This window comes from Ornithodoros turicata, chromosome 1 (genome assembly GCF_037126465.1).
Source record: "Ornithodoros turicata isolate Travis chromosome 1, ASM3712646v1, whole genome shotgun sequence".
Classification (NCBI taxonomy): Eukaryota; Metazoa; Arthropoda; class Arachnida; order Ixodida; family Argasidae; genus Ornithodoros; species Ornithodoros turicata.
The window spans coordinates 62860766-62883078 of record NC_088201.1 but is presented as its reverse complement, the minus strand read 5'-3'; the positions used below and the strand labels follow the sequence as shown (position 1 = coordinate 62883078).

The following is a 22313-nucleotide window of genomic DNA, read 5'->3' as shown; positions in this document are numbered from 1 at the left end:
CCCGGTTTAAATTTTGTCTTTTGTTTGGGTCAGCCGAAAGTTCAGCTACGAGAAGTGCACATGGAAACACAGGGCAGTGACACAGCATCATAACGGCGAGGTCATATTTTATTAGCCGAGGAGCAGAAGTGAGCAAATTGGAAGTCAATGCTCGCGGAAGTTACAGATGGGACACACACAAAAAAAAGGCCCCTCTTTTCTGGACCACATCTGCAAAACAGCGTCTGATGACCCCAAATCCTGCTCATAATGAAGCCGCCAATCAAATTCAAATCAAATCTTCCAGACCCTTTTGTGGATCTAAATCCAGATTTAAAACAAATCCGACATTTCAAATCCCCAGCACTGGACTAGCGACACATTGTTAAATATATCTAGCAGGCATCTCAGAGAGAAGAATCTCAAGGCAGATGAAACATGTCCTGCAGTGGTTACAACAGCAGTCTACGTTGAAGGCATCGGGGAGTTGCCACAAAGATGGCAACGGTGCCTGGACGCCGCACGCGGGATGCTTTAAAAAACTGACATAGTTTGGTGCTTGTCGGGCTTTTCATTTCCTCTTGAGTAAGAAAAGCCCCAGTAAAGCTTCAACTCCTCTTTTGACACTCATTAGGTAAAGAGAAACAGGCACAGGTGGGGGGGGGGGGGATATGTTTATTGAGAAAAAAAAAAAAAAACAAGGAAAGGTTAGTCAGGCAAAGGCCGACTTGCTATTCCTTTCGTAAAGAGGAACGGAAAAGGAAAGGGGACGAAAAGATAGGAAGAAAACGAAAAAAGGAAAGAAGGCGGCAAGAAAGAAAACGAAAAAAAAACGAAAGAAAGAAAGCGAAAAAAAAGGGAGAAAACGAAATAGAGGAAAGAAAACGAAAAAATAGAGAGAAAACGAAAAAAAAGAAAGCACAGGTGGGTTGCAGTGTACACTACCAGCAATTCTAGTGCACGTGTTCGGCAAATAAAGAGAATCATTTTATGGATTTTAAGCCTATTAATATCTTTGCCAAAAGTGGGATCGTGTCCATAACATCTGCGAACGATGGTGGAGAGTGGTGCTAACGGTGCTGTGAGTGTTTGGCGAAAACAGAGAAACATGAGCGTGGGAGTCACGTCTTTTCGAAAACACGTACACACAATGGGAAACATTGCGAAGTGCGACACAGTCATTTCGAATTACTGTAGTGTTCGGTGCCTGCGCCACCTGCGCACTGTTCAATGACTTATTTCTGCTCAACAAAAAGGTCATAAGATTAGTGGCGGTGTTGCATAAATAAAACATCGGTTGGATTGTTGGTGACCATACCCGCACGTACGCAAACATCGACACGTAACGGCACACACATGTTTCAACTTGAGAAACGTTATCTGGGCACTGATATTGTGATCCAGTGTAAATGCAATATTTCCTAACTCTAGTGATAACGATGCACAGCGCTGATAAGCTCCGGCTGCCGCGTCAGTATAATGCCAAGGAATAAATAAAAATACCTCCGTTAATGTTGGAGAAGGCAAAGCAGAAATAATGTACAAATTCACACGCCGTTCTGAACCATTTTCAGTGCACCCTAAGTATCGTTTGACATTCACCGTTCACCCTCAAACTCCAAAGAGTGAACATGAAAAGCTGCTACGCTCTCTGTTGTTGTTGTTGAGCGTGTTTTTTCCTTTATATATATATATATATATATATATATATATATATATATATATAAAGGAAGAAACACGCTCAACAACAACACATAGATTAACACATGGATTAAAAAAGAATGGTCGACGTTTCGACAGTGGCACTGTCTTCGTCAGGACAAAAAAAAAAAAAAAAGTCCTGACGAAGTCCTGTCCTGACGAAGACAGTGCCACTGTCGAAACGTCGACCATTCTTTTTTTAATCTATGTGTTAAATTGCCCATTAAATAAATTAGTTTTTGTTAATGTTCCTGTAATCTGTAGCCCAAGTCTTATTATTTCACTTTTATATATATATATATATATACATATATTATACTAATAAAACATTATGACGCCATCATTACTGCACTCTGTATGCAACTCCACGTAGTTTTGACGATGTAATTTCACACAATACCACTGTTCTTTATATTTTGCGTGCCGCGCAATTGTGTTTTTTCGCTGACGTAATAGATACAACACACGCTACGTGGCACATAGAGAAGATACTTTGTTAAATACCTCTGAACACTTTCGACTAAGATAAACACAGATAGCAAGAAACCACGAAATGAAAGTTCGAGATTGTGCGCTCACAACTCAATCGATTATTTCGTGTTTTCTACGACTACTACATGCAACTTCAGGAAACGCACCTTGATGCAGTTTAAGTCATAACAAGAAAACCAACCTGGCGTTGTGTCGTTTCCATGCGCTGTGACTAATTCTCCTACTAGCATGCTACCTCTTCATGCACTAGCCGCAAGCAAGCGCTTCGTACCCTTGCACTCCAAAGAAGTTTCCAAATTGGTTTGTGTTTGAATAAAAATCGACAAACTCACAAACTTTCATAAACTCATATACTCACAAACGCGGTCTTGGGACCGAAATGGCGACACACCGCTTCCAGGTACTCTGGCACGGACACCAACGGAACCTTGATGCTGAAGTTTGAGGAACGCACAACTTTGTCTTCAGTGATAACGGCTCGCAACATCGGCTCCACCAGCACGGGGGTGTCTCCACAACATCCCCAAACCATCGCGGCGTTCTCTACTTGTGGCACACTACTGTGGATTCAGCTGCAGTGGCGCTCTTTTATAAGAAAACTCGATCAATGGTCGGACCTATTTCCGATGCACCTGCGTCGAATTGCCCTTGACTCCTTCCTGCATATCTCGCCTTGAGATCACATTTGGTCAGGGGGGGATAGCAGGACAGAGGTGGTCGTGTTGTTATCGTGTTGCCAAGCGTCCACGAAATAAAAGGAAAGATTTGAGTATATGGGGAGTGGGGTCTCTGTACATGACGTTGTACTTGTATGTGTGGGACAAATCAATTATGTTTAATGCTCCAAACGAACGCTAAAGTTTAGGATGCCGCTAATACATCTACAAGTGCACATCGGAGTTATTTTCACGATATTGTTCATGTTCTGGTTTGCTTCTTGGCTCACAGATAACCGTATTCTCCATGTGGGTACAGGCTGGGGCAAAAGTTTACGGAACACGCGAGCGGCATACTTTTTCTTCGGTGTGACACCCTAGCGGCTGGGGTATGTGGGTGAGTTCACTGTTTCGGAGGGGTGGAAGGGTGCGCTGTTAGCGACACACAGTGGTAGCTTCCACTTCCCAGACCAATCCAAGCGACACCGGAACTACCACTGTATGTCGCTAACAGTGTACCCTTCCACCCCTCCGAAACAGTGAACTCACCCGCATCTCCAAGCCGCTATAGGGTGTCGCACCGAAGAAAAAGTATGCCGCTCCAGTACTCACTTGGCGACGCCAGACGCGGCGTCGTGAGCGGGCGGCGGAAATAGACGCAAATTTCCGGAGTCCGGAGAGAAGAAACGTCGAGCAAAAAAAAAAAAAAAAAAAGAGAGAAAAAAAAAACTGCCATGCCGGCCTTCTTTCACGACGTACACGAGAGCTGCCGAGAACGATATACTAGCGACCAGTAAGGTGATACAGAAAGGCCATGCCTCCTGATTTTTCGTCTGCTTTGGACCACGGAATGCCACTGCGGTGGGAACATGAAAATCGTGCGCGCTGACGCACGCTGAGTGATGCGCCTCTACTTCCGCCGCCCGCACACGACGCCTGACGCGACGTCGTGGGCGGGCGGCGGAAATAGAGGCGCATTTCCACCACAGCGCACGATTTTCATGTTCCCACCACAGTGGCATTCCGTGGTCCAAAGCAGACGAAAAATCAGGAGGCATGGCCTTTCTGTATCACCTTACTGGTCGCCAGTATATCGTTCTCGGCAGCTCTCGCTGACGTCGTGAAAGAAGTTCGGCATGGCAATTTTTTGGCTCGACGTCTCTCCTGTCCCAACGTCGTAAATGAGCGTCTATTTCCGCCGTCCGCTCACGACGTCGCGTCGGGCGGCGCCAAGTGAGAGCTGGCCCTAATATCGACGCTGACGACGCTGTCAACGTGCTGCAGACTGCGTAGGAGGCCGGAAGGAAACAAGTGCGTGACGCAGTCTCCGTTGACCACCTGATTGGCCGACGATGCGCGGCATGCCACTAAAAATCGTGCATTGCGCGATCGAGGAAAAGCGGAACGCGGAGGCGGCTTCTCCCGCACCGCGGCAAGAATTTCCCGCTCCGCATACCCGTTGCCGCGCGCATTTGCCCCATGTGGGTACGAGGCCTTTAATAGCGGCTCGCTCTTGAAACACTGGCTTGAGAGAGTAGGTTGATCTGCCGTCTGTTTCTAGAAGTTTGCGAGCAAATTTTGTGCGTGTGAGTCAGAACTGGCTGGTGTAGGTTGCCTAGACAGAATAAGGTCACGATTTTCTGCGAGCCAAGAGGCAAGAGGCATCTTGCTTCACTGCAAAACATACGAACAGCAAAGGAAACGCCTAATGGAATAAATGAGGAACCTAGGTCACCCAGACCCCCTTCTGGAGTCACTCATTTACCCTACTGGACCAATGTCAACGCGGCGGGCAACACAAATCATAGTCCAAGATTTCATGAAGGAAAGTAACCTCCTAGGTATTCTCTGACAGCAAAGAAGAAATAGACAACGCTGGGAACTGAGTTACCAACAACCTATGACGGCTGTGAACAACGAACCTGTGACCAACTGAAACTGATTATCAAGGTATATCTAAACTGGTAGCGAAAACTAGCGAAAATACCAAATCAAACCCATCGGCAAGGCCACCAGCAAGAGGCGCGAGCGAACCTGGGTGTTGACAGTAGAAGTACGGTTGTAAACAGAAAAACTTTACAACATGGGCCTGGCGTGTGTGTGTACTAATAGGTTATTCTTAATTTCAATGTAGAAAAAGCTTTCTGTTGCCCCGCTCGTGTACATATACGAGATCATCCATTTCCGTATCCTGCTCCTTTGCGCATGTGACACAGTTGTGGGGTGTTTATCCGTGTGTCTGTATCCGTAACGTGTGTCCGTGCATTGTAATACGGAGTTCGTACACTCTTTGGGTTAAACAGGAAGCGACCTTCACATCTCCGTGTTGTAGACCAAGATTAACAGGTGTGAACAGATGAATACAATGCATCCCCTGTTGCTGGGCCCCCGAAAAAAACATTTCGTCATGGAACGAGCGGCCATGATGGTGTGAGTGTTAGCAGGAACCAACTGTGCACGAACGATGTTGTGTTTTGTTGCAATGGACCTATAACGGCCGCTCATTGAATAAATGCAAACGTCTAATCACTAGATGTACGTATAGCTCTAGGTGATAAATTGGCCTATGTGAGCCTTTCTAATTTTCTTGTGGTCATCACGACGCCTTTCTCTTTGGAGTTGTCAAAATCTGTGATAACTGTATGTATTTGGAATTGATATGATTCATTAAATCTGATGTGCTTTATTTTTCTGTGTTCTCGTCTGGTATTGTTGACTGGGCGCGGAAAAGGGAATGCAGGGCAAGCGAAGTGGGCCAATATAAACGTGCATGGCTAATTATGCACTACTTATTATTCATACTAGTGACGTCGTCTCTAACGTCATTTATTTACCATCGTAGTAGTCCGCGCAACGGATGGATGGCGCTGACCGTCTCTATCATGGCGTCATTCTGAAGACACAGGGGCCTATGGGAGTTGCGCTACCTGTTTAAATATACCTTGTGATTATGGTGAACTGTATGGTGTGAGCCGAAGGTGAACACCAGATGGCACAGCCACCGAACTTTGCACCGAACGTATCATCGCCATGTGTCATGTGTCTAGTTGCTGTGTCCTGTTTTTTCTTTCTTCTTGCCTTTTTTTCTCTCTCACAGTGGCAACTTGCCGCCCGTCTCGGCAGGCAGGCCGCCCTCTCTTTCTTATTTTTTTATTTCTTTAGATAAACGATACTCCCCCTCCCCCCAAGAGGCAAACCAGAACATGAAAGAATATCGTGAAAATAACTCCGATTTGCACGTAGTAGATATTTTGTACAAAGTGTGGCAGCACTCTCAAATACGTGTAACTGGTTCCAACGGGAACTAGAAAACATACATACAAGAGTACTGATGAGGCTCATTTTGGAAACCAGCAGTAGCTGTAACTGGCCGTTCTGCACTTCTTGACTGAAGGTATGGTGGGCTAGAAGGACTGGTGTGCTCACCGCCATATCCAATACATGGAATGCACGATGCCCCTGTTTTGAAGCCAAGCTCCTGAGCTCTGGCGCTATGCGCTCGCTGCGAACCAAGCAGATTCTGGTTGAACTAGTCCAACATGTCCCGTGTGTGACGGTGTATGTGTGCTTGACTATTTTTATAGCGAATATATTTGGACCAGCACTACGTTCGTTTGCCGCACTGACTGTTTACTAGCATCCGCAGTTTTTTGTAGCTAAACCACGTGACATTTGCTATCGTCACGTCTGCCTAGCCGACGATCCCTGCAAGCGAAAGATATCAGAATCTTGCGAAGCATGTGACCGCATGTCTTATCTTCGTTGGATGATGACAGACGGGTCGAAAAACAAAACGAAGAGCGGCTACTGCGTCCGAGAGCTCGCCTCCTTGATGGTTTCTTTCTCTTCACTCTTTCTTTTCAGCCTAGATTATCGAGTTGCTGTGTACAGGAAGCTGGGAACATAGGCTGATGGTGGATTGTTGAACTAAATTGTCAATTAACTATGGCGCTTTCCATACAGTGTACCTCGCCGCACATCTTAGTTGTTACGTAATTATTTTGCTTCTTATGTAACGATATAAAGGAACATGGTATCGGCCGTAAAACACGAAACTGTAGCACCGCAGTAGTATTCTCTGTGCACGCACGGTTTTACTGTTGACCAGTAGAATGACTGAGTCATATATATATATATAGAGAGAGAGAGAGAAGAAAAAATGCCACACTTGTATTATTAACCGAAAATGCTTGAATGGAATTGATGTTATACAAAGGGTTCCTAGAACATCATGTTAGACTCATTTTATCCACTGACTGGGCGGCCTAAGAGCGCTGTTAGCTTGACATTATACAATAACAACAACTACACTGATGATGATAAAAGGGAAAATTCACCACCTGGATTTGTGGCCACAACCGACAGCCACAATGCCGACATTATAGATTATGAAGATTCAAGTTGAAAAGCGTAATATACATGTGCCCTATGACTTGCTAAGTGTGCGCTTGGTGTGCCCCCCCCCCCCCGCCCCCCGTCATATTACTTCTGTCATACTACCCTCACTCGTTCTGAGACCTTTGTCCTACATTTTGCATTTGACCCGTCCATCGGTGTGTGCATCTGTTTGCATTTTCATCGCTTGTAGGCGTCCTGGCGTGTCCCCGACTCTGTCGCGACTCATATCCCCATCTTTTTCTGTTACCTTATCACAGCCATCATCAGGTTATACTAAAAAGGGTGTAACATATAGTTACAAATGAAACCTATTGACATTGAATACGGTTAAGGATATAATGTCATGATTGTTGAGTATATGATCCCATGTTGGAGAGTAAATTAGGAAACCCTAACCGGAGTTTGAGACTTCATAAATGAGAATGTATTACTTGATATTGCCTTTTGCTATGAGGTACACTAGAATTCAAGAGTATTCTGCTTCAATACGTTATCTGTTCCTGGTGCTCACCACCCTTGACTGGAAATGGGACTGCCAAGTACTTGGTTGACATTCAGATCACAAGATGGTTCTTGAGATGCACCATATAAAATATATGACAGACCTAAAATCCAGATATTCCTCGATTTTCCTTGGGCAGATCCTTGTACAATTTTAACTGGATCTGTAGCATCTCGAGAAATGTTAATATGGCCTGAAATTTTTTCAAGGCCACTGTCCACAACAAAGTTCGTGTCCAAGAAGCCTTACAGCGGGGGGGGGGGGGGGGGGGGGGGGGGTAATATGTTTATTAAGAAAAAAGAGAAGGTAAGGTTAGCCAGGCAATGAGCTTGCTTGCTATTCCAAGAAAAAATGGGGAAAACGAAAAAGTGAAGGAAGGAAAGACAAAGGAAAAAACGGGGAAAACGAAAAAGAAAAGACAAGGTTTACACTCAAAGACCATGGCTGACACGCGAAGCTTAGCATCTTAAACGTCGCATAAACAAAATTAGACGGCGATGGAAACTAACCATGGTTCCAGGTTTGACGAAGGCACTGAAAGAGGAAATGAGTAAATTAAGTGAGACTGAAAAGAAATATTATAGCCACGTCTTTGTTGCGTACTCCCAGCAAATTTGACATATGACTACCCAAAGTATCGAGCAAAAGAGGAACAAAATGACGCACAGCAGAGAACAGATTATATAGAAGATGTGGCAAACTCCTAATCAGGGTGTCGAACCGAAACGTTTTTCGTTCCGTTTTTCGTTCCGGTTACATCATAAACGATCCGGTACCGGTTCTGCTCCGGAGCAAAAAAATAACGGTTCATACCGGTTTTTAACCGGTTCCGCTTCTGTTGGGAATATTCATCCCCACACACAAAAAAAAAATCAGTGTTACAATGTAAACCCGTTTATTCCGCTTACACGGTATTTAATATCAATAGACAGCTGTGAAATTGGTAGCTCCTAGCTAGACCCCGAGCTAGACCCCGAGCTATGGGGTAGCGTTCCACTCCCAGAGTGGAAAACCTCCCCACTTCATCACCGGAATATATATGTTGTTGTTGGTAGCTCCTGGTTCCTGTAGGTTACTGTCTGTTCAAATGGGCTTTCTCCTTTATTGAAGCGCATGCTACAAACGGACTTGTTTGTCGTGATGTCATACGTAAAGTAATTTCTTGCTGGGTTGGAGCGATTGCGTCCCATACGAATGTCTGTTGCTACTGTCTAGCCAGCAATCACCACCGCACGAGTAAGACGCAAATCGAGGAACACCTTCATTCACAAACGCGCTCGACGGCTCCGTTTTATTTTCTTCCTGTCCTGTCCACAAAAGAGTTGCCACTTTGCACGGGCTTGCCCTCGCGTATGCGTAAATGTATTCGACTTAGCTGCTCTCAAACAAGGGACGCGTTGCGCGACATTACCGATAAAGAAGCCGTTATGCAGCCCCCTTGGGTCGCTGTTTAGTTGAGGAGATTTTTTGGGGATCAAATTAAAACGAACACTACGGCACATTGCTAGAGAGTCACATGTACCTCGAAGTCCGTGTGGGTGCGCGAACTATAAATCATTACGAAGGGAGCTTAAGGGTCATACTATACCGACATACATTCCACCGTAAACATAACCCTCGTAAAGTATCCGTGACATGACTTCAGAGCACACGACGTCTGTTTCATTCGCCTATCCGTAGTCCAAACCGGCGAAGTTCTTGGACCGAAAACCGGTAAATATATTTTCCGGTTTCCCTCCTGAGCGAAAAAAACGTATACAGTTTCGATTCCGTTCCGGTTCGCACCAAAATAGCGTTTTTTTTTTTCGGTTTTCGGTTCCGGTTTTCGGTTCGCTCCGACACCCTGCTCCTCATAGATCTATCCTATAGACCTATCACCGTTGTCGCACAACTTAAACCCCCAAATTATTATTAGTATGATATTACTTTAAATCAGCACTTGTATCTCTATTTCTTATTATGCCACTGTGGGAGGTAAATATGAAGAAGTCTTCTGCGGGTAGATTGGCAAAGGAAAAAAGTGGATATGCTAGCCCAAAAAGTCGCGGGGCTGATTACTCCAGCACGCGATATTGTGGTCTTCTGGGCAAGACAATATTCCGAATGATTTTCTTAGAAGGTACACCGAGTAAGCTGCGCACACCTAATACCAAGATCATGGATTGGCTTCGGGACTGATTCCCTGCCTGATCGAACCCCATACATCTGGGGCATACGGCAGGAGTCAGTCTTGAGACTTTTACTGTTTCTTGTCTATAAGCACGATATGTCAAGTAACATTAATTGTAAAGCATGTTTATTCTGCATAACATATCGCGGTATATATTCCGAAAAATCTAGGGATGTCTGAAAGTGCGTCTTCAATATGCCTTTCTATTTTTTGTGTGCTTTGCTTATGGCTCACCTTGCTCGCCTCATATTACTGCAAGGGAGTTTAGAACACATCAACGAGTGGTGTTATAAATTGCAAATCAAGTTGAACACCGACAAAACTGTGTCTATGCTGTTATATGTAGAACAAAGGCTTTGCCAACATCATATACTTGCGAGACAGCTTAGTACAAATATCTTGGGGTCTCCGTCCCGTCCGATTTCAGATGGAATTTTCACGTGTGCTTAATGGACGTCACAGTGAAAGCCTCTTCTATCTCAGAAGAGCACTTCATTGTGCTACTGCTTAGGGCAGACTACCGGTATATAGAACACTCGTGCTACCGATCGTCACTTTGGCGAAGGTAACTTGGGGCCCCTTTGCTGCGTCTCCTTTGCGGGTTTCTTTCGAATTGTCGCCACTATATGAGTGTATTATGTGTATATATTATATAATTAATGTACGTTCCCTACTCCTTCCCGGGTCCCTTCTGGGACCAGCAGTATTCTGAAATAAATGGATAAATCGTTATATTTTCGTGTCGTCCCATTTGTCTTCCGGATTCCTTCCCTCTACTGACTGCTCATATGCAGACTGTAATCAGCAGTTCTATCGCTTCCGTTGGTTAGCTGCAGTTAACGTGTATCTCACGCTTATAGCCCACCACCGACTTAAACATTTCTATCACAATCCCCCGTCACGGGACCTCGCAACCTGGAAGGTAAAGGTCGCTCAAATGAAGGGAACGATGAGCACATGTCACGAATATTACTACCCAAAGGCAGAACCGGCTGCTCGAACACGTCTTTATCGTTATCAAAGTACACGTGTCCCAGACCCGAGGGCTGATAGGGACGCGGCGATGTCAGCAGTGATATCTAGGTGTGCCATTCGTTTGCTCCTGCAGGTGACACTCAAGGGGCATTTTGCATTCAGAGCAAAGAAAAGGCACGCTCATGGGTTAACGGCAGGTGTGTAATCACGTGACGAGTAGCACTGAAATGAGCCGTGAGAGGGGATTAGATCGCATAGCGCCGAGATACGCTTGGCGCCATCTCTCGGCAGGAACATCGGCGGGTACATATGACAACCACCGAACGGCACACCAGTCCTTCTAGCCCACCATACTGAAGGTAATAGTAGTGGCTCCTTACCGCCACAGCCACTGTGCCGTAAACAAAGTAAATAAGACTGCTTGGCACTGCTCACACCGCTCGTCAAAAGAAAGAAAGAATAAACCTGTCTCGTTTACACCCACCACATAGTTGACACTTATCTCGTTTTCAGCAGAATATGGCAGGCACTCTTTTGTATTGCACGCGTCACGCTCAAAAACTTGACATGTCAGTATTGAAGGAAAGGGTAACGCATTCTTCCCTCACTATTCGCCGCGTTGTTTTCCTACCCGGGACGTGTGTTCACAGCGGTGGCTCGACGGAAGCACGAAGGCCAAGATCGTCCCATAAAAAAAGAAAAAAAGAAAAGGAAACAAGAAAGAAAACCGCTGAAAACGAGCACCTTGTTACATGTCTCGGCGATGTCCAGTTATCGGGCTCTCGACAGGGGACGCTGTTCACAGAAACAAAGCAATCGACGCGAACAAAGGCAGCCCCTGAGATAGGCCTGCCTGCGATAAGCATTGTCTCGCCATGCTGCATCAGTCAGGATGCGCCGGTCAGCGGCCAAGGATGCTGCTGCTGCTAAGGCAGGCATGCGGTTCCGCTTCAAAGAACAGTTCACACCTGGTGAGTACTCTATATGTGGAAAGACTCAGATGCATCGCTCTACAAAATGTTGCGTATAAGCAACGTTTTGCGGACAAATAATGCCAGATATTGTGTCTCGAGAAGAAGGGGGAATGTTTTTGAAGAAACTGCGCATGTATACCGCCCGGGACGGGCGGCTGTTATCATCGCTATATTCGTTCCATTCGGCAGTGAATTGAACGTATATGACTAATCAATTCGACTGACGAATGCTACGAGGATGGCTGCTAATGTATTTAATGATGATCGAAAGAGTTACAGGACGGCTACAAGAATTTCAATACTTGTCGAAGTCTATTAGTGCCAGTGTCGAGTGCAGATCGTTTTGGTGCTCTACACAGGCAACATGCTTGACTGCTGTTGTTAAACCAATGAAATGCGGCTCGAGAGTGCGGGATGGACTGAAATGAGTTTGGTTTTGGATAGATGTCATAGTCGATTTCTAGAACGGTGCGGAATATTGGAGATCGATGTGGCCCTATTCTTCTTCGGCACGTTCGTCCAACTATTACGCGATCGCTGTTGGTGCAACAGGTGGTGGTTACCAAGCATCAATGGGAAGAGGGTTCGAACAGTCGTCACAACCTTAGAAAAGTTCTATACTGAATGGTGCCAAGAAATCTAACGGCGAAACAGAATGCAGCCAAAGTAAGGAGGAGCAGAGGCGTTCACAGCACCATGTGAAAACGATAGTTGATATTGCACACTAGGGTGACACTCCCACTACATCTACTACAACGTATAGCTATGTCGCAATCACGTATGCTGACATCTATTAGTCCCATCAACTTTATATTCTAACTTTCCGAAAAGTTGTTTTTGCGAGGAATATGTAATATTTTTTACCTTTCTTGTTTCTCCTGCAAATATTGATCTTCGAAGAATGATCCCTGCGCAGGTGCCAGTATTAAAGATGATAAAATGCCTTTTGTTTGCATGTTCGTACAGTGTAATACGGCGGTTTTGCGGAAGCAGAATGAACAAGTATAAAAATAATACTGCTCGCGGCGGAATCTGCGCCTTTTCGACTGTATAGTCCGAACCACTAAATGAGTCTTCTGCAGCGCTTTTCGATCCTTCTGCAAATTAATTCTGATTCCTCTAATTCTTGGATTGGATTGGAAAAAGAAAGAAAAATGTGGAGAGGTTAGTTCCGACCCAGTCAGAACTGGCTACTTCACAACGCGTTTGTGGGTGAAAAAATAGAGAAAGAAAAAGAGAACAAAAGCAAACAAAAAAAACAAACAAATTAATTCTAATTCTTTGCAAACACCAGCACGCTTCATTTAATAGTTTTGTTAAATCAACAAAAGCGCCGGTTTACGGTTAATTTACTGTCATGCTCTACAGGGTGCTTCTCGTGGGAGTCGGTCAAAATGTCGCTAAATTTATGGTTAATTTTTCCTTCGTAAACAGCGCTACATATACCAGCCTTAATGAGCTTTTAAATTAATTTTGTTAATTAATAAAAGTGGGTCGGTGTTTCAAATTAGAAACTTGTATAGGTTAGAGACCTGGAACAGGAACCGTAGCGAACTTTTGTGCTGCAGTATTGACCTCGAAATTCGCCTTTATTCCCGGGGCCATTTGCTCGCGCCAAATGGGCTCGATCCTTTTTCTGGAAACTGCATCAGTGCATCAAGTGGGACAGATGTCTTCATTGGGCCGAACTTATATCTTTCACAATTAAAAAGTTCATTACTCAAAATTAATCTGGACAACGTCCTAGCAGGTAACTAGTGCAGCCATGGGTGGCCCAGTTGACCAATAATATATAGTCATTCATTGTGTTGTTAAAAAAAACAACAAAAAAAAACATTTCCTTATTTTATAAAATTCAACCCGTATAGTTACCGCGGACACCCTGCATATTCTCCTTTTCACATATAACTTCTCATTGAAATTTTGAGCGCATATCAAGTAGGAAGATTGTGTCACTGGGTGCTAAAAGAATTACGCTTATTTTAATATCAATTTTATCTCCAGAGTGCCACCTTGTGCTTAAGGTGCAAAGGCATAAAACGGGTGGGTGTTGCCGCATTGGCTTCGCGTCCATTCAGCGCTTCGAATTGATAGAGCACGTGAAGTTTCAAAACACCGTTTTGCCTGGAGAGTGAGCAGTGCAGCACGATGAGAACATATGCCGTCTCTTGATATAGTAACAAAAATGGCAGATCTGTCAATGAGTGCAGGGAATTCAGAGTCGCTGGTAATACAAAGATATGACTGACTTGGACCTGTAGCGTAATTTAACAAAATTGTTCAGCGCAACATGATCTCTGTTATCCTTGCGCCAGTAAAGTCGTCAACTAAAATAAAAATCCTAATGGCATTTCAGTAGCGTCATTCCACGTCAATTGTGACCTCGACCCGTCCCACTTCGATTTAGAGGCAAGTGATATCAGGTGCGAGTACGTGTCCACCCATATGTAACACTCAAAGCATAAGTGTGTAGTTATCTATGGCCGTCTTCGTTCTGTGCCCGATATCGTTCCCCGTTTATTTTCGGTCCTTGCACTGGTGGAAATCCCGAGAACGCACAATGATGTGCTCCATGTATAGAGTTCATCTGTAATTATCAATTGGGGCGGTCAATGTAGGGAAGTTATTTGTCAGCACAAAAGAATTAGATTGCCAGTACAGAAAGAATATATAAACACATGAAACGAGTTGTCACCCTGGAATCCACCTCGTGTGAATGTTTTACTTGCGGGCATGGAAACAGCGTGCGGTGGCGTTGTAGTTCTTCCGCCAATCGCAATATCCTGGTTTTGTCACATTACATTTCATGATGCAATGTAGTGCGCAAGTGGCAGGGAAAGCAACGTTGCTACTTATCCGTCCGACAATGTATTATGCAATCGGCCCACAGTGTTGATCAAGGATAATTGCTAATGCGTCCACAGGTGGGTGGGGTCAACTCGCTAGGAATACGAGGTCAACGCTATTATATCACGGCGTGTGGCGGATTCGCCCTCGTTTATTTTTGCAGGCATTTCGTCATGTGCAACTCTCAACATATCCTTGCGCCAGAAAATCCCAAATCAAATCAAATTGTCGTGTGCAACTAATGACGTCACTAGCTTTACTAACCTTGCGAATTAAAAGCAGTCTTCGCCCTCACTTGTATCGTTCTAGCTCGAATGTTTCCTTGCGACTGCAATTTTCCTGTAGTAAGGAGCTCGGGAAAATTCGGTATTATACCCTTGGCTCGCGGGCACTTAAAATGGCATTATATGCGCTCTCACCACTCATAGCCACAGTTGCTTCGCGGCGCTAACACGGAAGTATAAATATGTGGTCAGTGTGTTAAGTTTCAATGTTACTCACATTTTTAGTAACTTGTAACTTAACTCGGTACTTTTGCGGCGTGGTAACTTTCAGAGTAATTCGTTTCTTTTTCAGGTAACTTTACCAAAGTAACTTAGGCTAAGTTCCAAGTTACTTTTAATTCGCTTTTCACTTGCGTCCACATATTTTCTTGCTTTCTCTCCGGGTCTTTCATGGCGTTTTATGCCATAAAACGTGATAATCGATCAATGACACTATTCTCTTCAGGAAGTGAGAACCGCGGCCATTGAAATGAAGCTGAACCATTGTGCGCCAACAGGGACTATGATGGAAAGTGTTCGAATTATTAGACATAAACGAAAACGATCTAAGCGTGTTGCACTCCTCCGCAGCCAACTCAAGGTCTAATTCAACTGCTCACGCGTGCTGCACTTACGAGTTACATTTCAGGCTGAAGAACTTCGTTATTAACTTAGTTACATTTTTCACATGGTAACTTGTAACGAGTTCTTTTTGACGAGAACTTCTCTGTCTATGTGTAACACGGTAGGTTTTAATTAATTTTCCTTAGTGCTGTACACGTCTTTGAGCTGTTCAACACAATATCGTTCCTTGAAGTTTAGCTTGCTGAAGCACCTTTTCACGATACATGGGAGTCGCTACGAATTTTACCGACAGAACCAAAGACACACGACGATGCAAAAAACAGGCGCTTTGAGAGTGTGCAAGTAGGTTAATTAACTACGTGGTTAAAACATTAAAACTCATTTGTGTGAGAATCAACGTACTATTACGTACAGGCGTCGGTAGTTCGACCAATTGGTTTGTTATTGCCTAACACGTTGTCGCTTTGTCCTTCGGGGAAAACAGCTGCGCTTTTCTGTGCACCTTCTTTGTTGTTCATCCCTTTTGTAGGGCTATTTTTTTTACGTAGTGCGAAATCTCCTATTACTTTTCAAAATATTGAATTCATTTTCAACCTGTACACTGCGTTTTTATATTTTTCAAAATCTTTACGCATGTCTGGGAGTGAGTACAACCATGGGCTACGTACACCGGCACGAGCTTCGTAATAATGACATTCGAGGTCTGAATGATATGAAATGATAATTTTCATCAATTTCCGTACACGTACGGCACGTGTGCTACCTTACATGGACATTTATTTTTTATTTTTCTTACGCAGATTTCCTTTTTTTTTTGTCATTCCGTGTTAGCGCAGCGAAGCGACTGTGGCTATGATCTATTTCTTTCGGATAATTCTAGTGACTGACACGAGAAATTTCTCGTAACCTTTTTGACGTTACGCTTGCTGTGTTCTTAAATTAATTACATTAATGTAGTTAATTAAATTAATAAAATAAAATGTATTAATTATATTCAATAAGAAGTCATGAAATTAAATTGGTGCGCCCAAAACCTTAGAAACCTCTGCAGTTGAAAAAAAAAAAAAAAAAACACCCCGAAATTTGTCTCGATGTCTCTGAGGAGTGGCTTCGCAGGTGCAAGTTAAATCCAGTAACTTTAAACAGTCTCTTTAAACTAGCTTCTGTATCCGAAACCCTGGTTTAGTGAGCGGGGCATGCACGGTATCCGATGGTTTTAGGCATAGATCGAGAAGTTGCCCGTCAAAAAGAACTCGTTACGAGTTAAGTTACCGTGTGCAAAATGTAACTAAGTTAATAACGAAGTTCTTCAGCCTGAAATGTAACTCGCAGTTACTGAGCTACTTAAAAAAAGAACGAGTTACTTCCAAGTTACTTCGGACTCAAAATAGCATTACGCAGGTGCAGCGCGCATGAGGAGTTGAGTTGGACCTTGAGTTGTCTGCGGAGGAGTGCAACACGCTTAGATCGTTTTTCGTTTATGTCCAACAATAGACCTTCCCTGTTTGTAAACAAATGACGTCATAGTGTTCGACAGCGCCAGAAATTTGGTAGAGTTGAACTACACTCGAAGCTAGAGGTGAACAAGGTATCTCCCGAAAGCCACGGTCTGAGGGGATTACGATGGTCCCTGAAAGGGACGGGACTTCGGTCCTACTGGTGTTGCAGTGAGAGGTAGCAGTGCCCGTTTGTGGAACCCAGCCCTTTCCTTCCGATTTGTTTCGGTTTCAGTCTGTCTACCAATGTCATGATGACGTTTCTCTGGTAGAGGTCTATTCGAGCGCTTTGCATCTTACTCCCTGTGGGCGCACAATGGTTCGGCTTCATGTCGATGGCAGCGGTTCCTACTTCCTCAATAGAATACTGCCGCTGATTGAGTATCACGTTTTATGGCAAAAAATGCCATGAAGGAACCGGAGAGAAAGCAAGAAAATATGTGGATGTGAGTTAAAAGTGTATTAAAAGTAACTTGGAACTTAAGTTACTTTGGGAAAGTTATTTGAGAAAGGAACAAGTTCCTCTGAAAGTTACCACGGTACAAAAGTACCGAGTTAAGTTACAAGCTACCAAAAAAAAAAGGAACTAGTTCACTGACGAATTACGTCGAACTTTCGTTTTAGGAATGGATGAGAGGTGTTCGGGGGTATGGAACTTGTGTCGTCTGCTTCCGTGAGCTCCGACACATTTCTGTTAGTTACGACATTGCCGCCGTTCACTGTATTCCGTTCCTACGAGACAAAAGGTCACGTCAAAAGTATCTGCACTCACGATAGTGCAAAGAGAGTAGATAGCGCTAGTGCTGGCTTTCCGGGAAACGACAGCAATCAGATGTGGAAAGCGCACGAAATGACGTTCATGTATGTTTGCGTGTTGCTGCTCTCAGCAGTTTGCCTCACTTGGCTGTATTTGCTCGAGTATTGTGTTTACTCCTCTAGATTATCGGAATTGTAAAGATGGTCCACAGAACTCTCCTCCAAGGTATATCACCCGCCAACAAGACGTAGGAATGTAAAGCTGCCGTGAAGCAACAAGCGAGCAGCTCAAATGTGGATCTGGAACCCTATCTATGAAACCGATACTACTATATAGGCCGACAATCTACTTGTCTTTTTTTTCGTCCTAAAAGTGGTCGGATATGAAATACACGAATTTTAAAGGTGAGCGCTGCTTCTGTAGCTGCAGAGCATGGAGGTAAGAAACTAAGGAGATGCCCTAAGCGCCTCTCCCAATGCGAGCGAGCGTGCTGTGACCCGCGCATGGCATTGTGGTTAGTTGCCCACACACGTGACCCATAAACGTCACGGCACGACGTCATAAAACATGGCGTCCTCCATGTCCGCGGCGTATCTTACCTGAATACAGAGACGAGCTGCGGCCGAATAACTTGTTTCCGCTTTCAAAACATCTTAGAAGTTATCACACCCGTTGAAACACAAGATAGATCATCTCAGTGTGGAACCAATGGATCACAAATCGCTAGCAGACGTACGTACGTCATCGTGACATTGCTTGGCTTCTCTTCTGTTTTGCTCAACTTTTGTTGTGATTTATCACGCGGCAAATGTTGAAACAACCCATAACCTTCGAAGTATTGTGCGAATGGACTCCTTGAAGGTAAGACGTTTGCTGAAGATGAGGTTTGCTAAACTTCCAATCCTCCGAGCAGACCGCCATAACGCCGAAACATGTGGGGATCACGTGACCGGGCAACTAGATGGGCGTGGTATTGCCAGGAGCGACCGCTAGAGGGGTCCCACGGCCCTCCGATCTTATAGCCCTCTCCTTAGTTTCTTACCTCCATGCTGCAGAGGCTCCTGCGTACTGACGTCATTCCCTATGCGGAGGAGTGAGAGGGCGGCGCCCAGGTGAGAAAGGCGTCGTCCAGACGCCCCGTCGACGCCCTCTTCACAGAGGTGACCTCCAATGCATTGCTCCATGGCCGAAAGCACATTTTGTTCTTGCACACTGTTTCTCTCTGCCGTTTTGAACGTCTTTCGACCTCGGTAATTATTTTTATCCGATAACCTCGCAGTAGAGCGCGCAGATTTGCACATAAGGCCTCGTACTGCTCACCACTTCTAAGGATGTGATGACGATGCCGCGTTAAGACGAACTCAACCGATGCGATGTACTTATACTAAATAGAAATGGGCCACCATGTCGCGGAATGAGCCCCGTATACTTTACGCTGGCAAAGTATGTTCATCTCTCGACTTTACGCCAACGGGAATATGTCGGCAAGCGCTACAAGGACACGTAAACAAAGTCCCATGGCCTCAAAATGACATCGCCTATGACGTGTGGCCGGGACAAGATTGACAAAAGCGATCGCTTGATAGGAGTTACAAAAATGGCGGATACAGGTCACCCCTATGGTTCGCACGGCAGCGGCATACTTTTTCTCATGGTCGCACCCTCATTGGTTCTTAGGGAGTGACGTTTTCTCGTTTCTCCAGAGAGGGAATTCCGCAATACTCTCAACGTCCGGCGTCTGCTCATGTCATGTGTTCCGTGCAATAACAGTCAAACTACGTCTCCCTGCCGCGCGGAATTTTCGGTACCGTGGCTGGTGGTCAACGAGTCCACGAGGTGGTTCAAAATGACACCGTAATAAAATTGGTCGTGGCGACACCTGGTGTGAAAGAACGCTCGTTTTAGCAGGAAACAATGGCGCTCATATGTGTCCTGCATTTTTTGTTGTGACTTCGGTTTCCGCGCGACACGCCGTAGAAACCACCGCGTACAAGTAAGGAGACCGATCTCGCCTGGTGCCGCTCGGAGAAACTATGGTCCCTAATTCCTCGAACCTTTTGTGGCCGCGCCGTGGGAGGCTAACAACAACAACAACAACAACAGATATATTGTGATTATGAAGTGGGGAGGTTTTCCACTCTAGGAGTGGAACGCTACCCCATAGCTAGGAGGTCTAATATGAGTGGTTACAATGATGAGTAATGACGATGAGAGATAACGGGAATGATCGAAGTGGCGATGGCGATGCTGAACGTGATCGTGATGGTGGGTATGTCCGAGGGCGCTGCTGGGATCATAATGAGTCCTTTAGGCCTGTCGCCTCAAAGAAGTCAACCACATGACGTAAGGCCGCCCTGGAGTGGGCCGCGGTGTCCCAAGGACCGAGGATGGTCGACAAGTTGAAGGGGTGGCAGCCAAGGGTTGCAAGCTGTGACTGGAGTGTACGCCTCTCGTTGATATAGGTCCGGCAGCGGAGGAGTATGTGCTCAACGTTGGCAAGTACACCACACTCGTTGCATTGCACATAGGGCTAGCCTCACAGCCTAGCTGGTATCGATAGGACGGAGTGAAGGCCACATTCAGACGTATAGCCTGTGGATGAGCGACTTCAGAGGACGAGGAAGCTTTGGAGGCAACCGCTTTGACAGCGTTGGGTCTACACTTCCCAAAGAGGACGTAGTTGGAATGTCGTGTTGCCACTGTAGGGTAGACCAGGAATCGGACAAATGCCTGAGGAGGGATCTTCTGTCTCCTCTCGAGAGTATAATGGGCATAGAAGGCCGTTGTTGGTGTGCAGCGGCAGCGTCGGCCTCGTGGTTCCCAGTTATTCCGCAATGCCCTGGAACCCACTGAAAGGCAACGTAGTGGGAGCGATCTTGTAGGGACTTCAGGGCGCACAGGATGTCTATCACCACTGAGGAAAGGGAACCGCGGATGCCCATGTTTTTAGTGCACAGGAGAGCTGCTTTGGAGTCGGTGTAAATTACCCAGTGCCGCGGTTCGCAGTCTTCCGCATATGTCAAGAATAACAAGATAGTATAAAGTTCAGCGGATGTCGATGAGATAGACGACTCCCACGTGTAACAGACTCTGATGGAATGGCAAAGGCTGAAGATGAAGTGTCCCCGGTCGACGATCCATCCGTGTATACAGCGGTATTGTTGCGGTATTGAGCCTCGATGAAGTCAAGGGTAAGTTGCCTAAGAATAAAATCAGGAGAGCTCTTTTTGTTGTTCTTGAGGCCGGGGATGGAGACAGTGACAGGCGGCGATGGCAACGTCCATGGAGGCACTTTGGGTGCCGTCGGGTCGACTATGAATTTGGGGATATGAGGTCTGAATGATGTCACAGCAGCATGAACCGTCGCGTTCCGTCTAGCGTGAAGCTTGCGAATCAGAGGATGATGGTTATGATGGGCACGGAGACGCAGATAGTGGCGTGCAGTTTCCCGAGTACGGAGAACCTCAATGGGGATGTCCCTGGTCTCAGCCACTACTAGACGGGTTTCAGCGCCTCGCGGGACCCCGAGACGTACCCGAAGACTGCGCGCGAGCAGGGCTCGAATCCTTTGGATCAGTGTCTGGGGAAGTCCGTGCAGGACGGGAAGGCTGTAGATCACTGAGCCACGATCCAGGGCATTGTGCAGCATGAGGAGATCCTTCTCGTCTCGCCCCCATCTCATACCTGCCAAGTGACGAATCACATTGACCCAGCGTTGGACTTTCTTTTCAATGACGTCTATGTGGCGCTTCCACGACAAATTCCATGATAGAGTCACGCCGAGGAACTTGTGATGTGTCACCTGCTCCAGTGGGCTTCCACCAATATACAGTCGATATCTATGCATGTCTTTGCGCGTGAAGGCTAGAACTGCGCTTTTCTCTACGGATATCTCCATTCCTGCCTGGAGTAAATAGAGGCGAATGGCATCTAACGTGCGCTGAAGACGCTGACGGAGTGCTGGACGGGAAGTGCATGTAGTCCAAATACAGATGTCATCGGCATACAGGGACAAGTTGACTTTCCCCTGAATGCAGGTTCCAATGCCCGCCATAACGGCATTAAAGAGGAGCGGACTTAGGACGCTTCCTTGTGGTACCCCCTGAGAGATGGGGAATTGCTCTGTGTCGCCTTGTCTTCTCCGGAAGAAAATACCTCGTTGACTGAGGAAATCAGCTATCCAAAGCAACGTTGTACGTGAGAGCGCAGCGCTGTATAAAGCATGTAAGATTGATGGATGACTAACGGTGTCGTATGCTCTCTTAACATAAAGAAATACCGCCGCCGAGATTTTCCTGCCTCGTCGTGCCTCTTCCACCGACGTGACCAAGTCGAGGACAGAATCTGTCGAACTGCGGTGCCGTCGAAACCCAGCTTGCTCTTGAGGGAAGAAGGCACGGCTTTCGAGCCACCACTCAATTCTACGCAAGACCATTCTTTCCATAACTTTCCCCAAGCAGCTGGTCAGAGTTACCGGGCGAAATGATGCCAATTGGGATGGGTGTTTTCCTGGTTTTA

General features: G+C 45.6%; 2 protein-coding genes across 2 annotated transcripts in view; one reads left to right on the top strand and one right to left on the bottom strand.

The window, feature by feature from the left end:
• The window catches only part of LOC135398666 (uncharacterized), a 55414-nt gene extending 52710 nt beyond the window's left edge, over positions 1 to 2704 (bottom strand). The window contains exon 1 of the mRNA XM_064630078.1: positions 2531 to 2704. Coding sequence (XP_064486148.1) covers positions 2531 to 2704 — 174 coding nt within the window. The remainder of the gene's footprint in view (positions 1 to 2530) is intronic.
• An 8976-nt stretch (positions 2705 to 11680) lies between these two features.
• LOC135378310 (gamma-aminobutyric acid receptor-associated protein-like 2) overlaps positions 11681 to 22313 on the top strand; it is a 33833-nt gene continuing 23200 nt past the window's right edge. Inside the window, exon 1 of the mRNA XM_064611306.1 lies at positions 11681 to 11844. Within this exon, the coding sequence (XP_064467376.1) occupies positions 11766 to 11844 (79 nt within the window). The 5' untranslated portion in view covers positions 11681 to 11765. The remainder of the gene's footprint in view (positions 11845 to 22313) is intronic.